Source organism: Doryrhamphus excisus, chromosome 1 (genome assembly GCF_030265055.1).
Source record: "Doryrhamphus excisus isolate RoL2022-K1 chromosome 1, RoL_Dexc_1.0, whole genome shotgun sequence".
Taxonomy (NCBI): domain Eukaryota; kingdom Metazoa; phylum Chordata; class Actinopteri; order Syngnathiformes; family Syngnathidae; genus Doryrhamphus; species Doryrhamphus excisus.
Window position 1 is genome coordinate 27,037,034 of NC_080466.1, and position 17,833 is coordinate 27,054,866.

The window sequence follows — 17,833 nt, forward strand, 5'->3', positions numbered from 1 at the left end:
GGGTAGGATTTAATAAGCTTTGCTTCTTCCTACTCCTTTTGGACATGTGGAACTGTGAACTGATTATGGGATGCATTCAATTGTAATCTGATGCATGTTCAAATGAAATAAAACCATTACCATTACCATGCTCTATGTATAAGATCTCAGTTGTGACTACCTTGGATAAAATGTGTATTATTATAGGGTATATAAGTACAATTAATCCCAGCACATTCACAAATATGTAGATTTTGGTCCAAAAAAAATGTTTTTCCTCCGAAAATGGGCCATTTTTATACAGAAAAAACATCTAATTCACATTTAGTTTCTAAATATGTGATAATACTGCTTAAATATACTACATACATACTACCACTGTTGACAAATCCAACAATTTTTACATGTTTATGTTCCTACGTTTCATTGGTTTTCGTCAAGCCTGAAATTTTACACTTTGTTCACTAGTCCTTGAACGCACCATAGATGCTGTGGGAAGCAAAAGTGAAAATTGCAAACCATGGGGAGAACATGCTAACTCTACAGAGAGATGCCCAAGCGGGGAATCGAACCCACATGCTAACTTTTCGTCCACCGTGCAGCCATGTAAGCATGATATGGTGTCCAATCATCATGACTGTTATCACTGAGGTTTTATTTGCTACTATTTTCCGTCTAACATTGTACAGTTTTTTTTTTTGTTTTTTTTTTATGATGTGAGTTTTGCGTGCACCTCAATTTTGAAATTTGGACTCCATTGTTAGGTTTTAGTCAGCAGGATGGAAGAATGTGTCATGTAACTTCTCCACTATTATTTCTTTTATTTTAACTTTTCGTTACATTTGTCTCTCTGGCTTATTCCACTGCATATCCGGTGGTCGCTCGAACCTCGAAGGCTTTTAGAAGAAATGAAACCTAAGTCAACATCCTCCTCTCTCTATGACTTCCTGCCCCGGCGCCGCTTCCAAGTCAGAAATTGAAGCTCCAAAATGAAAACCTCCAGCAAACAGTCGGCTCTCCTTGAAATATAGCCATTAATTATTTACTATACAAACAAAATAAAGAGCGAGAGCACATGTGAAAGAGCGGTGGAATGAGTGTGGGCGGATCAGAAAGGTCAGAATATTTCCCTGTCCCACTTCCCATCCATGGGTTTTTTTTTCTTCCCCAAGTACATTTCATTCCATTGACTCACACTTCATGTTATTGTCCCTTCCACCCCGCCATCCCACGTTAGATCGTTATACGTGATTAGCATAGTAATGATGATTACTATGTATTCAGATACAGTACCAGGCAAAAGTTTGTTATTGTGTAGCATACTGTGACTGCTAAAGACAAAACGTGGGTAATCTGTATCGGCAAACCTCGGTTTTCGAACACAACAGTTTTGGTATGATTAGTTTTTTCGCTAAAATATTTACCAAAATTTACCACGGTTTTCGTAGAATATACCAGGAATAACCTTTGCAGTGTATTGTATCATTCCATGGAATCCTGTGGCCATAGGAAGTATCCTACGTATTCCTGACTCGCGGTCTGATGACCTCAATCATTTCGTTTACATCTGTGTTCCACAACGGAAAATAATGCGAGCTTCACGAGAATGGACAGGAAACAGCGCACAGGGATATATACGTACGCACAAGTACACAAGTTTGGGATCACTTTAAATTTTTTTTGGCCAGTCTGAGATATGACTTTTTCTTGGCAATCCTGCCATGAAGTCCAGCATCCTGAAGTCGCCGCTTCACTGTTCATACCGACACTGGTGATACTGGTGTTTGACAGGTATTTGATTATTTAGTACAGCTGCCAGGTGACGACCTGTGAGGCGTCTTTGTCTCAAACTACACACTCTCAGATATTTGTCTTCTTGCACAGTTGTGCAGCGTTTTTCTGTCATTGTTAGACCCAGTTTGTGCCGCTCTCTGAAGGGAGTAGTTAACAGCATGGTAAGAGATTTCAGTTTTAGTTTAGATTTTTAGATGTCTTTTCTAATAATCTACTAGCCTTATACTACACACGTTTTTCTGTCCTTGCTAGACCCAGTTTGTGCCGCTCTCTGAAGGGAGTAGTTAACAGCATGGTAAGAGATTTCAGTTTTAGTTTCGATTTTTAGATGGCTTTTCTAATAATCTATTAGCCTTATAAAATGATGAACTTGGATTAGCAGCCATACCAGGAGATTGATGCAGAGGACTGACAGTTGTTGATAGTAGGCCTCTATGCAAAAATGTAGATCCTTTTTGAAAATCAGCTGATTCATTTTAATTGTTTTTGAAATGGATAAAAATGTTTGTGAAATGGAAAAAATGTTTGCGAAATGCATGAAAATGTGTTTTTCTTTGGAAAACAAAGAAATTTGCAAGTGATCCCAAACTTTTGAGCGGTAGTGTATATAACGATATCTAGCAATTTGTGAGGTGTAATTTTTTTCATGGAGACATTTTTGTGATGCAACCGTATTACTCTTTTGAGCGCATATTGTTTTTAGAGGGGACCTATTGTGCTTTGTCCATTTTTCTGACCTATAAATGGAGTTAGAATGTTGTATTCTTGTGTCAAACCGAGCCAAAGTCAGATTTGGAAGTGAGATTTACATTTGTATGACAGTTAAGAAGGTGAAATGTTATTTTAATTTCCAATACTGTTGAATATATATATTTTTTCTAAATATAGGAAATACCAAATAAACACACGGTAACATCGTCATATGCACATGCATTCTCATTTTGTGTGTTTGGGGTGGGACGGATCTGAGTCAATGCTGTCCTCTTCCAGACGGTCATTAAATCAGACTAAACAGGAAAACCACCAAGTTATAGACAGTTAATCCCCCCCCAACCCCGACACACACACACACAAACACACACACACACACACAAGTAGGAGTCGATGCCCTATGGGTCTCTTCGCTGTTAAATTCATGTTGCAGACAAGAATGCAAGTCAATGACCGAAGCTACGGACTTTAAAACAAGTAGAAAATGAAGAAAAGGATGACCAATCCATCAAATACCTAATTTCATTCAGTATTGGGAAAACCTTTATGGAAAAATCTGCTCTAATCTGTAAAAAATGAAGCAGAGCACCAGTGTTTATGCGCAATTACTCCTGGGTAAGTGGTTGGAGATTTAACCCAGCTCAGTACAGCAAGCAGTAAATCTATCAGGCGATGTTACGACTGCTCCCTGTGTTGCACACACACACACACACTCAAACACACACTCGGAGAGAGAGAGAGAGCGTACCTGACAATGATGAGGACATTGTTAAATCATCCCAAAGCACCTCGGAGATACACATGTATGATTTAAAACGGAATTCATCTGCGCTAGCCTTGCTGGGCACTTACTCAACCATCAACCGAGGCTACAACACACACACACATGCACAGATACACAAACAAACACACACACACGTCCACTGTCTGGGGGGGGGGATAAGGGGAATATGTCGAGCTCGGTAATGAAAACATGCCAGTGAGTAGATTTACAGGAGAGAGCAACTTGATCTCTGCCCCCCAGTAAAGATTTATTACGGGTGAAGAATCTAATCTCCTCATAGCTAAAAGAACAACCGCTACGTCCTGCTCGCCAGGCCAGCGCTTACGTAGCAGAGGCAAAAGAATGACAATATCACTTTTGGCTTTTATCTCGAACTCAGCACAGCGCCGATTGCTCCGGAGTCAACTTCAATGTCTTCCCTGGCGGTGAAGTCACGCCGCAACTGCAACGTTTATGTGCAACGCTCATGTTCTGCTGGTGTGAACTTGTCGTAACAAATCCATGATCAGAATTAAGGATCGACCGATTCATCGGCCGGCCGATGTAACGAGCCACTATTTGCTGTCTTTGGGCGAGAGGCGGGGTACACTGGTCGCCAGCCAATCACAGGGCACATATAGACAAACAACCATTCACACTCACATTCATACCTATGGACTATTTTGAGTGGCCAATTAACCTAGCATGTTTTTTGAATGTGGGAGGAGACCGGAGTACCCAGAGAAAACCCACGCATGCACGGGGAGAACATGCAAACTCCACACAGAAATGGCCGAGGGTGGAATTGAACCCTGATCTCCTAGCTGTGAGGTCTGTGCGCTAACCACTAGACCGCCGTGCCGAGAGAGTTGAATTTTGATTCGAGAGAATCAGGCTCGTATTCATCCCCATTTTCTTTTCTGATTGATAAAATAAACAGACACACCTATTTGTCTAACTCAGGCGGGGGAATACTTTCTACCAGTCTTCGTTCGTTCTTGCAGTTGATGAGGCATTCAGAAAAAAGCTTGAGCCCTTGGTTATCCGACTTGTATTTGCATTTTTAGTTTTTTCGATCATTTCAAGAGTGTCCTCCTCATTAATGGTGATAAAACGTTCCATTTCTAATATTCTGTTTGCTATATTCCCTATTTGTCTTTCGCCGGGAGTGTCAACCGCTGACATGTTGACAGAGCACAGACGGCAGCAAAACAAACGCTGTGTGTTCACACTCGTGCACTGTTCTCTGATTGGTTGTTTCACGGGCACGATACCAGAGCAGCGCGCTCTGAGTGGACAGCTACGGGGGCTGATACTGGACATGGTTAAACTCTATATTTTATCAGTATCACTGCCCTGGGTTTTGACACAGTATCATTTCGGCCTTTTCCCGTATCGTTCATGGGCGGTTTCTAGGGTACAGGGCCAATTAATACTGTAGTATGTGATAATATTTGTTATCATGGTCATTTTTTCATGTAAATTGAGGGAGCAAAAGCAGTATCGGCCACAAATATCGGCCACAAATATCGGCCCAAGCAAAATCGGCTAAGGGTGATGGAAAAAAATCGGTATCGACATCGGCCCCAAAAAAACCATATCGGTCGATCCCTAATCAGAACCCCTTGAGGTCTATTTCATGGTAAAATCCAGAACTTCAATTGGGACAAAAGAATAAACGTCACGTTTGCATGGCGGACCGAGTGACATGAGGTGTCTTTACGAGATCATTTGTGTTTTTGGTGCGGTCAGCCTGAATGAGGGCATTTTGTATTTGTCAGTTCGGGAAATAACATCATTTTTTTTAGATGCGGCCAGCGCAGTCACAAGGGGTTGTGGGTAATTGGAAATCCAGATGGACGTGCATGAGCTTTGCGGTGGACAGAGTTACCGGGGAGACCAAACAGAACAAACAGGCAGCAACGTTAATAGCGTTCATTTCTGCTTTTGCAGCTCTCGTCGTCTCTTTACTTTTCTCATTCTCCGACTTCCCGGTCTCATTTTTTATTTTTTTGGTGTGCATTCACTTGACTTATGAACAACATATAAAACAGTCAAGTGCACAATTGACTAAAGAATTGAGTGGTAAAGTCCATGGGGTACAATCAGCCAAGTATGTAGAGAAGAACGAGGGAGTAATCATGCGGACTATCGACTGTCCATCCACACAAACGCAGTCAATCTCCGAAAGGGAAGAAGTATCTCCTTCTACGCAGTATTCCTTGAAAAGACTTATTGGGTTTGCAACGCGATTCGTCTCTGTTAGCTGACACTTTGGTGTCTGCAACTGGAAAATCAAACAATTAACTTCGACAACTGAATGTGGCAAAGTTTGTTTCAGGACTGTATAATAATTAGGTGGCACTGACGCAACATGGTTGGTGCGCCCATAAGGAAACACAATTATAATACGAGGCAGGCTCAGTACGATAAAATCATACAGGTTGCCATGTCTGCACTAAAATTAAAGTCTTTACTTCTACTTGAGAAGCACATCTTTAAGTGAACACAACAATGAGTACAAGTCTTCTGTGAGAGGAAAAGGGGGGGGGGGGGGGGGGGTACTGTCCAATGCTTTTAATGCTGAGCTCTCACACAGCGTTAAAAAGATGGCTATTGATCACGACGGAGCCGAACTGAAGGATGCTGACTCACAGACTTTGGGCATCACTGATGACTACACCTCTGCTATTAGCGGCTCCAAAGCTTCCGTTCACTGCCCTGGCAGGGGGGAAATGTCCGGGCTAATGGCCGCCGTTTGACAATATGGGATTAATCACCAAGAGAATATTGAATACTTTCTTTGTAAGGTATCTCACAAATGTGAGTACAGACCTTCAGCAACTGTTTTATTTGAACATATTTAACACACAATTATTATTATTATTATTATGTATGTTTTACTTTGGTGTCTCACAGCAGCTACGGTGCGTTCAAGGACTGTCCAACAGTGTGAAATCTCAACACTTGATGAAAAACAGTCAGTCAAGCATAAAAACGTAAAATAATTTAAATAATCATACGTATATGCTGTACATTTTACCCCTATTTCACGTATGTATAAACTAACTGTCATTCCAATGTTTTGTTATGTCTATTTATACTGCCTATATTATTATTATCATTATATTGTTTATTACAACTGGTATATGAATTAGTTAAATAACATATTTGACAATTATCACATTGTATCATTATCTTAGCATTATTTGGCAACAATTATATTTGTAATACAGGAAGTGAATCAATGTATTCCAATTGGGGATGTCTGATAATTATCGAGTGGTTAGCACACAGACCTCACAGCTTGGAGACCAGGGTTCAATTCCACCGTCGACCATCTCTGTGTGGAGTTTGCATGTTCTCCCCGTGCATGCGTGGGTTTTCTCCGGGTACTCCGGTTTCCTCCCACATTCCAAAAACATGCTAGGCTAATTAGCGACTCCAAAATGAATGAATGAATGAATACCAACATTGTTTTGATGCCTTCCATGTTTCCATCACATCCCATAACACCTCCATTTGTGATGACGATGATCGCGGTTAATTGGTTCCAGACCCAACCGCGATAAGTGAATTTTCGAGAAGTAGGATTCCTTATATATTAATTGAATATTGTCATAGAGCATAGAAAACCTGTTTACAACCTTCTAAATAAGTTATTAGAGCTCTCTAGTCATGAAATAACATCCCCATAGTCACCTTTACACATGTATTACCCAGTATAGTAGCCATATCTGCACGGTGGACAAGTGGTTATCCCGCAGGGCACACAGCTAGGAGACCTGAGGTCAATTCTACCCTCGGCAATCTCTGTGTGGCGTTCCAAAAATGTTTTTTCCAAAAACATGCTAGGTTAATTAGCGACTCCAAATTGTCCATAGGTATGAATGTGAGTGTGAATGGTTGTTTGTCTATATGTGCCCTGTGATTGGCTGGCCACCAGTCCAGGGTGTACCCCGCCTCTCGCCCGAAGACAGCTGGGATAGGCTCCAGCACCCCCCTCATGAGGATAACAAAATGAATCAATGAATGGATATTACTTAGGGCTGCACGGTGCTGGAGTGGCACACAGGCCTCACTGCTAGGAGACCTGAGTTCAATTCCACCCTCTCTGTGTGGAGTTTGCACGTTCTCCCCGTGCATGCGTGGGTTTTCTCCGGGCACTCCGGTTTCCTCCCACATTCCAAAAACATGCTCGGTTAATTGGCCACTCCAAATTGTCCATAGGTATGAATGTGAGTGTGAATGGTTGTTTGTCTATATGTGCCCTGTGATTGGCTGGCCACCAGTCCTCGCCCGAAGACAGCTGGGATAGGCTCCAGCACCCCCTGCGACCCTCGTGAGGAAAAAGCGGTAGAAAATGAATGAATGAATCATAATAATCGGCCCGAGATCAGCATAAAAATGCAATATCGGTATCAGATTTTTCCTGATCATGAAAAACGATATTTTATACAACACATATCTGTTCATTCCATCATAGGAGGTATGTCATGTTACATATATCGGTATCCGATGATATCGGCAAATTGGATCCGTGTAATACTATCCCTTGAGAAGATGTCCTGTAATAAAATTATTGCTAAATGTAAGCGACAGCACTGTGATACACTTGGCTTCGGTTTCGTGTGGGCAAGCTAAACCAGCCCTTCCACGCCACTAATGATGTATCTATACATGAAAGTTTTACAGGAACAATACAGCTGCAATGTGTTTTCCGCAAAAGTGTCGACCGAACATATCTGCTACACTCATCTGTGTCAATGTGTGCGCCCGCTGGTGTGTGAAAGGAAAGTGCGTGTCCGCCGCGCGTGTGAGGCGGTGCACACGGCATTCATTACAGTGGCACTACGGACAAACTGCTCCCTGGATAGACATTGATTTCCACCCAATGGATCTCACTGTTAGCAAACCTAATAGCTTGCTGGGTAATGGGTACAGGTTATGAATGAGCCCCTACGGGGCAGCAGAAAGGAAAAGGAGAGGCGAGATTGAGGGTCAAGAGATTAAAAAAACACATGTGGATAAAGTAAATGGAAAAGGGTGAAATTTGAAAAAAGATATGGATGGATGATGGAATCGACAAACAGCTAATCCTCGCTAATCTATAATGAAAACAAAGATGAACAAAGTACCCCATTAAATTATTCATTTTCTACCGCTTATCCTCACGAGGGTCGTGGCGGGTGCTGGAGCCTATCCCAGCTGTCTTCGGGCGAGGACTGGTGGCCAGCCAATCACACGGCACATATAGACAAACAACCATTCACACTCACATTCATACCTATGGACAATTTGGAGTCGCTAATTAACCTAGCATGTTTTTGGAATGTGGGAGGAAACCGGAGTACCCGGAGAAAATCCACGCATGCACGGGGAGAACATGCAAACTCCACATAGAAATGGCCGAGGGTGGAATTGAACTCGGGTCTCCTAGCTGTGTCGCCTGCGCACTAACCACTTGCTATGCCGCATGTCCTCCAATGAACTGCTTTGCTCAGACACAATGCAGAATGGGAAACTTCAAAATTCATATTGGTACTTCATTGTGTTATTTTTAGGTACAGTGTTAAGTTACTGTGTGATGAGTTTAGTGTTTTTTGCAAGCATAAACATGGCTAAATAAACTAATAGACATAGACATGTTGTTTTCTATAATAGACATGTTTTTGGAATGTGGGAGGAAACCGGAGTACCTGGAGAAAACCCACGCATGCATGGGGAGAACATGCAAACTCCACACAGAGATGCCCACGGGTGAATGAATATTCATTCATTCATTCATTTTCTACCGCTTATGATCAAGAGGGTCGCGGGGGTGCTGGAGCCTATCCCAGCTGTCTTTGGGCGAGAGGCGGGGTGCACCAGTCCAGGGTACCAATCACAGGGCACATATAGACAAACAACCATTCACACTCACATTCATACCTATGGAAAATTTGGAGTCGCTAATTAACCTAGCATGTTTTTGGAATGTGGGAGGAAACCGGAGTACCCGGAGAAAACCCACGCATGCACAAGGAGAACATGCAAACTCCACACAGAGATATCCGAGGGTGGAATTGAACACTGGTCTCCTAGCTGTGAGGTCTGCGTGCTAACTACTCGACCGCCATGCAGCCCCGATAATTATCAGACATCCCCAATTGGAATACATTGATTCACTTCCTGTATTATGAATATAATTGTTGCCAAATAAAGCTAAGATAATTGTCAAAGATGTTATGTAACTAATTCATATACCAGTTGTAATAAATAATATAATAATAATAATAATATAGGCAGTATAAATAGACATAACAAAACATTGGAATGACAGTTAGTTTATAGAGGAAACCAGAGTACCCACGTATGCACAGGGAGAACAGAGATGCCCGAGGGTGGAATCGAACCCCTGCTAACCACTCTACCACCGTGCAGCCCAATATTAAATTAAAAAAAAAAAAAACAATTTTGCACAATTTTTTTAGACGCAGTTACAAATAATCCAAGTTTCTGGTCATTATCGAAGCACTGAATCCTTCATGCATCACCAGTTAGGACTGTGCCCCCCCCAACCGGTACAGACCTACTGCCTCAGCAAGGAAACACACACACACAAGTAGACATGGAGACTATTAGGGGGCGCAAAGAAAAAACAGTGAGCATTGCCCAAAGGAAGTAGATGAAACCCCAACCCCCGATGACAACACAGGTTTGTATAGTGAAGTCATTCAAAAACAGCTTCAGTCCCTTGAAGGAAGGTGCAATATGAGAAATACCTTATACTGGACATGTGCCAAGTACAGAGTACTACTCCGAGTAAACCCCAGAAGAGTTTTCTTGTTTTTTTTTTTTTGTATTGCTTCCAGTATAGAAAGCTGATGATGACACACAGCAGACGCCAGTCTGTTGTGAAATAGTGATGAAATATTTGCATTGCACACACTACATTATGGACAAACCACACGGCCCGGCCCAAAACATTCCAGAGCTAATATTTTGTTGAACCGCCATCAACTTTGAATACAATATGCTTCCCTGTGATTATTTTCATTAGCTTATGCAATTCCCCAGTAATGGTGTGCATTTTTTGGCTGACATCTTGTGTTGAAAAAGGGAACGTCTGTGAAGCGTGTGAAGACTTCTCCAGAATGTCCTAAAGAGGGTTACGGTTTCCCACCGATGGGAAAAACTGGATCAGACAGAATATTCGGGTATTAGGTCTCCCTGCCAGTACTGTATTGAAGCTGCCGGAGTTGACAGAGCAGACGTTTGTGTCAATTTAGTTCAATTTCACATCACTTTTGGATGGACAGTCAATAAAACACAATTTTTTTTAATGAAGTGTTCAACAAGCAAGAGCTTTCACAGTGTCAGGCGCTAATAGACTTTGGGGGAGACGCAGCGGCTTGAGAAAAATGAATTGTGCACAAACTTCAAAATAAATACAGTTGCCATGATGCTTGGAGTGCAGATTGAAGAAGTCGTGAAATGGACGCTAATGTTGTGTTTTGAAGTCTAATGCAGCAATCGTGTTTTGATCTGACAAATCTTAAGTAGGTTTTTCTACTTTCTGCTTTTTGGACTGCTTGGATCCTGGCAATTGAAAAAAAGGTGGAAAAAAAGTGTTTCCCATCTCACTCTAAGAAGGTATGTGTAGTGTAGGTATGTAGGATTGCAAGGTTTACAGCAGGGGTCTCAAAGACGCGGCCTGCGGGCCACACTAGTTTGAGGCCCCCGCCTTGATATGAAAGTTTAATGTTAGTGCGGCCCGCCCAAGTTTGATATGGATGCTGTATGGTATCATGTACCCAGAAAAAATTATTACATTTGATTAATGTTCATGTAAAGGTTAAAAATAAAGGTTAAATAACTGTTAATAGTTATCCTCCCTATCCGTGTGGAAGTGGTAAGTTTTTGGCTATTTAAGTTTAAAGGAAATAACTTGAAGGCTACCCTTTAGGTTGCTAGCTCTCTAGTTAGCATGTGTCTCAAGACCCTGCAGTTGCGCAATATGTTGTAAATAAAAAGAGTATAAATATGACTATAGTCGTGTTTTGTCATGTCTACAGGGCTCTAATAATGCTTTGTTCATTTTAATCTGAAAAAAATAATTTGTCTACCCACCAACTATATGTGGTTTCTTAAGTTTTTATTATTTGCCGTTTTATTATTATTATTATATTTATTTATTACTGATTGATTTTCTTTATTCTTGATTTGTTTATTTATTTTTCATCTTATTTTGTACAGAAAAATAAAAATTAAGATATTTGAGAACAGTGGAATGTTTTATCAGAGCTTTTATTGTAGAAAATCGGAACCAAAGCACTGAAAAAGTTTGTATATTTTTCTGTTTTTAATAAATGCACTTTTTTTTTGTAAAACCTGATGAGGCCCAGCCTTGCCCAGATCTTAGCTCCAGTGGCCGCCACGTAAATTGAGTTTGAGACCCCTGATTTAGACAAACAAATGCACTGCCACTCATGTTTCAGGCATTTTGAGTCATTCTGTCGACTGCATGAAACGTTTTAATCAGATCAATAATGATGATGGATTAATCCACTTTAACATTTTAGTTATGACAGCCTTAAAATTTATTTTTCATCCCTACAGCTGCTAAGTCTGAGGCAACAGAAACTCAAAAAAAATGCTCTTAATTGAAATGTCAGTGCATATTCCTTCACGGCTAAAAGTCATTCATTTTAGCCACAATTGGACGAACTGAAGAAAAGCAGAAAGTTATGGTAGACGGATAATGCTGACATTAAAGTCACTGCGGCATTGTTTTTCTTTAATACCTGGGTGTGCAAGACTTAATTCAAAGCTCAGAGTATAACCCACCCCAAGATATTTCCCAAAGGATCAGATGTTATTTGCTCAGCCAACTCACTAAAGCATCCACAAACCAAGATAAGTCAGAGCTTGGAGGTCCTGTCGTGGGGTCATTAATGGCTGCTGTTTGGGAACATGCTGGGTTGCATGCTGCAGCTTTGTTTATTGGTCTGTGTTGCTTGTTGAGCATACATAAACACTCGGGGGTTCACTAATTACAGTGGACTGGCCAATCACAAAAAAGCCTGACAACAGATTCTTATTTTGGCCGATACCATAAACGTTCAATGTTCCCGTCTTGTTTGGTTGAAAAACAAAACAGAAAAATGTATTAATTGTTTTAACTGCACATGGTCAAATATAAAAGATAAGTCTTCGTTAACTCATGAGTTGGTAAAACTCAAGTCTTCATCCATCTGTGAGTCAATGAAATTCGAGTCTTTGTCGAACACCGATGAGTCAGTGAAATTCGAGTCTTTGTCGAGCACCGATGAGTCAGTAAAACTCAAGTCTTCGTTCATCTGTGAGTCAGTGAAACGCGAGGCTTCATGAACCCATGAGTCAATGAAATTCGAGTCTTTGTCGAGCACTGATGAGTCAGTGAAATTCGAGTCTTTGTCGAGCACCGATGAGTCAGTGAAATTCGAGTCTTTGTTCATCTGTGAGTCAGTGAAACGTGAGGCTTCATGAACCCATTAGTCAATGAAATTTGAGTCTTTGTCGAGCACCGTTGAGTCAGTGAAATTTGAGTCTTTGTCGAGCACCAATGAGTCAGTAAAACTCAAGTCTTCGTTCATCTGTGAGTCAGTGAAACACAAGGCTTCATGAGCCCATGAGTCAATGAAATTCGAGTCTTTGTCGAGCACCGATGAGTCAGTTAAATGCGAGTCTTTGTCGAGCATCGATGAGTCAGTAAAACTCGAGTCTTTGTCGAGCATCGATGAGTCAGTAAAACTCGAGTCTTCTTCAACCACCTTGAGTCAGTGACATGTGAGTCTTCATCAACCCGTGAGTCAGTGGAATTGAAAACGCAGTTAATGGGTAACAATGATATAATTAGTGAAATGTTAACTGGTTTACTTCTTAAATTTAGCCAGCGGAAGCAGTGGTAAGTGAACAAATGTGACAAGTGTGAGTTCACGACTCACACATCTTCGGATGATCCTTGGATGTCAGTACACAGCAATGCACTACGTTATGTTCAGGATGATCGGGACGATCAAGATTTACTGATCCGATCCATACTGAAGTGATCGGAACTGAACATGGCTGAAGATAACTTTGTACGGATTCTAGCACCAGGCGGCACTGTGGTCTAGGGGTTAGCGCACAGACCTCACAGCTAGGAGACCAGACCAATTCCACCCTCGGGCATCTCTGTGTGGAGTTTGCATGTTCTCCCCGTGCATGCGTGGGTTTTCTCCGGGTACTCCGGTTTCCTCCCACATTCCAAAAAACATGCTAGGTTAATTGGCCACTCCAAATTGTCCATAGGTATGAATGTGAGTGTGAATGGTTGTTTGTCTATATGTGCCCTGTGATTGGCTGGCCACCAGTCCAGGGTGTACCCCGCCTTACGCCCGAAGACAGCTGGGATAGGCTCCAGCACCCCCCGCGACCCTCGTGAGGAAAAAGCGGGAGAAAATGAATGAATGAATGATTCTAGCACCAATAAAATAAGTATATTGTTCCGATAAAACTACACAATACAATAGATGTGTCTTTGAGTTCTCAGTACAAACAACATAATCCAGTTGGTTCTCAACGCAATTAGTCGATTTGATAAACAAACAGAGAGAACATAGCAAGATATGTAAACAAACAAAGGTTCTTTATCAACCACAATGAGCGTGTTGATATGCTCTACGAACAGAACAGAGAGTTACTGGAGGAGTAAATGTGCTGACGGACCACCCACAGTCATAGCTTTGGGCCGGGCCGAATGCTTAGGTCGGCTGTCCTGGACAGATCCAAGCAAGGTCAGAGAAAAAAAAAACAGCAAAATAAGTCAGTGATATTAAACTCTCTTTCTAGTCAGTATCATTACTGGCTGACCTCAGTAGTTTTTTTTTTCTTCCTTTGAGGTGGATAATAATTAATAAAGCAAATTCACCTCAACAGAAAAGTGACATTGAGAACTACCTCACAACCTTGTACAATCACAGACCCACACCCTTATTCCCAGGTGCAGTTAGTCTATTACTGCAGTGCTGCAAAATCCCAGTGTGGAAGAGCACACACACACACACACACTTTCCCATTTTTCATCTTTTGTCAAACGTGAACATTTGCTCTGCATTAGCCTCTGTGGGTTTGCCTTGGACCACAATAATGGAAATAGAAAAAAACCTAATGGAAATGTGAAATTCAGAATATAGACCTCCCTCTGTCTGTGTCTTATCCACGCACGTACACAAAATATCGGTGAGAAAAGCTACAGAAATAATGAAAAATCTAATATTTTTTCTGCTTCTTTAGCCCCACTTCTGTCAGTATTTTTCTCTGTCTTAGTGATTTGTACACACACACACACGCAGAGTTGTGTATAGAAGTCCTATGGCCAACTCGGCCATTCTGATAGACTCTTATTCTCTCTGATGCTTTATCAGCAGAATCACACAAACATTCAGCAAGAAAATAATGGCTTTTCTGTTTGCTCTCTCCTTCAGTGTGTATGTGTGTGTACGTCTATGCATTTCTATCTTAAAGTGTCCGTGTGCACTGCATACAGATGTGCCAGTAAAAGCAGACATGAGGATTATTAGAGGGTTTGGGGCTGTCGTCCAATGAAAGCATTCATTCATTCATTTTCTAACGCTTTTCCTCAAGAGGGTGGCAGGGGGTGCTGGAGTCTATCCCAGCTGTCTTCAGGCGAGAGGCGGGGTACACCCTGGACCGATTGCCAGCCAATCACAGGGCACATATAGACAAACAACCATTCACACTCACATTCATACCTATGGACAATTTGGAGTCGCCGATTAACCTAGCATGTTTTTGGAATGTGGGAGGAAACCGGAGTACCCGGAGAAAACCCACGCATGCACAGGGAGAACGTGCAAACTCCACACAGAGAGGGTGGAATTGAACTCAGGTCTCCTAGCTGTGAGGCCTGTGTGATAACCACTCCTGCACCGTGCAGCCCTAAGTAATATCCATTCATTCATTTTCAACCGCTTATCCTCATGAGGGGGGTGCTGGAGCCTATCCCAGCTGTCTTTGGGCGAGAGGCGGGGTACACCCTGGACTGGTGGCCAGCCAATCACAGGGCACATATAGACAAACAACCATTCACACTCACATTCATACCTATGGACAATTTGGAGTCGCCAATTAACCTAGCATGCTTTTGGAATGTGGGAGGAAACCGGAGTACCCGGAGAAAACCCACGCATGCACGGGGAGAACATGCAAACTCCACACAGAGATGGCCGAGGGTGGAATTGAACCCTGGTCTTTCAACCGCCGTGCCACCCCAATGAAAGCAAATGTAAAAATAAATCATTTTAATGTAAAGTAACACATTATTTATCAATGAACATGTGTGTCCATTCATAAGTAAATTAGTGCTGAGGCCTTTCTGATGGATTTTCTTGGGGTCAATTTATGTTATATTCCATAATCTGCTGCCTTAAGAAATGTACTTGGGAAGTAATTGAAATAAAACTGAAAACTTGATGCAGTCTTGTGACATCCTCGTTCAACAGATTCTTAAACAGACACAGAATGTTCCACCTCAAAAAATTTTTAAACTAAACTCCACAGCTGTGCTGGACACTGCAAACAACTATAAATTTATTCATCTGGCTACATGACAATCTTGAAAGATTGGTAAAAAAAACAAAAAAACAACTTGAGTAAGGTTGGCAAATACTTTCAAATACGATGTTTAAGTAAATCTGTGCCAGGCTATGCAAATCAACCGCACAGTGGGGGTAGGTCATGATAACATGAAGTAATGGAGGGTGAACCCGAAGGGTTAAAGATCACCAGGGTGAGAGGTTAGAGTTCAACTTAATATTGAAGGTGACGACACAAAAAAAAAAATAGAATCATCCCAGCTGGACACACACATCAAACCAACAGATGCAACAACAAACCTTCCAAGACATTCTGGAAGAATCTCTTCCCGAGATCCCAATACGTAGAAATCCATGCTGTGACCATGTGTTCAGCAAGTATGCATGGGAGGAGTAACTACGAGTGATTTCTAGCAGTCACTAAACCCAGCTGCTATGAATCCTTGCTATGATCCAAACACATTTCAACTGTTGCAACCAACAACAATGATAAAACTTGGTTTGGGGATGCGAAGATAAGATAAGATATGCCTTTATTCGTCGCTCAGTGGGGAAATTTGTAAGGGCCCATCTGGGTTTTTTTTAGAAGACTGACATCGTCAAAAACAAGAATTGGTATGCTGCAGGGGGTTTTATAGCAATTACCACATCAGTTGGGAACTGACTTGATGAGTCTACAGTAGAGGTCTACACGGCTGTGCTTTTCCTTGGCCTCCTTGGCCGCCTTGTCCCACAGCCGTGGCACGACAGCCACAGCCGTCCACAGCCGTGGTGAGATTTGAGCGGCCAGCCGTCAGCCGGCCGAACAAGCGCAAAAATTAAATGACCTCTTTTCAGCTCAAGATAGTATAAATTGTGTGAAAAAGATGATATAAGGAAGGATTATGGACAATATAGGTGACCTTTCAAGAAACAAATGAGGCTAGCAATACTTTGTTATATTAGTTTTCCATAGCCGTGGCCATGTTCTTGAGATTTCTTCAGCCCGCCCCGTTAGACGAGGAGTCCGGCTAGCCGTGGGGCCAGCCGCTCCGTGTAGACCTCTAGTCTACAGTAAATCCGCAACATATTCAAACCATCAAAGAACATGAACAACATCTGGCAAATACACCTACATGAATGCAACTGGAACCTTGGAAGTATAAGAGCTTCCACTCTTGGGGGGAAGACTTGCCTAAAGATTTTGGACTGCATCTGTGGGAAACCCAAAGATATCTGATGTGGTGGAGGTCTTCCGGTTCTGTTTTGGTGCTGCTTCCTGATCCGTCCATCCCAGCTGATCCAGGATAAAAGGCAGACTGTACCACAGGACTGCTCATCAATCGATCACGGGCCATGAGTGGGACTTGACCCCATGCCAGGAGTGTTAAAGGGGACCTATTATGCTTTTCCTCTTTTCTGACCTAGAAATGTTGTTCCAATGTTGTATTGTTGTGGTAAACAATGCCAATGTGTCAGATAATGAAGTTTATGCATTGGGAGTTCTTGATGTGGGCATGCCCAGCACCCCCGATATGCTTCGCTCTGTTTGCCATGTTAGCATGTCGAGCAATGGCTCCCAGGAAATGTATGTTTTGTGTGTCTAAAGAGGCAAGCATCAGGCAGAAGTGGTTGTAGTTCCTAATTTCCAGCCACAAATATGTTCATCTGCCAATGGCACGTCACACGAGACTGTTTTGTGAACATGGGCCAATACGAAGCTGGACTATCCACCTAACTGTTCCTGAAGACCACCAAGGAGTGGAGTAAATTACACAGGCGGTTTGGGCAGGAAGCAGGGAACTCAATGAACACTGCAGGAAGAGGTGCAGAGTCTGGAAGATCTAGAAAGCTTTCTGTGCGGGTTATTGTGTGTAGCTGCTCTTTAGGAGTCCACAACTCAATACAATATGTACAAATAACTGAGAACCACCGCTTTAGATCTTCCATAACAGCAGCTTAAGAGGAAGCAACCACAACTGAAATC

General features: G+C 42.1%; 1 protein-coding gene across 8 annotated transcripts in view; it reads right to left on the reverse strand.

Annotated features, from left to right (window-relative positions):
- Nucleotides 1-17,833, reverse strand: part of lama2 (laminin, alpha 2) — a 186,107-nt gene that overhangs the window by 159,300 nt on the left and 8,974 nt on the right. Inside the window, exon 1 of one of the 8 annotated variants that reach the window (XM_058091730.1) lies at nucleotides 3,233-3,427. The exons of the other annotated variants lie outside the window; for them this stretch is intronic. Within the exon in view, the coding sequence (XP_057947713.1) occupies nucleotides 3,233-3,287 (55 nt within the window). The 5' untranslated portion in view covers nucleotides 3,288-3,427. Of the gene's footprint in view, nucleotides 1-3,232; nucleotides 3,428-17,833 lie in introns of those variants that run through there. 8 annotated transcript variants of the gene reach the window in all.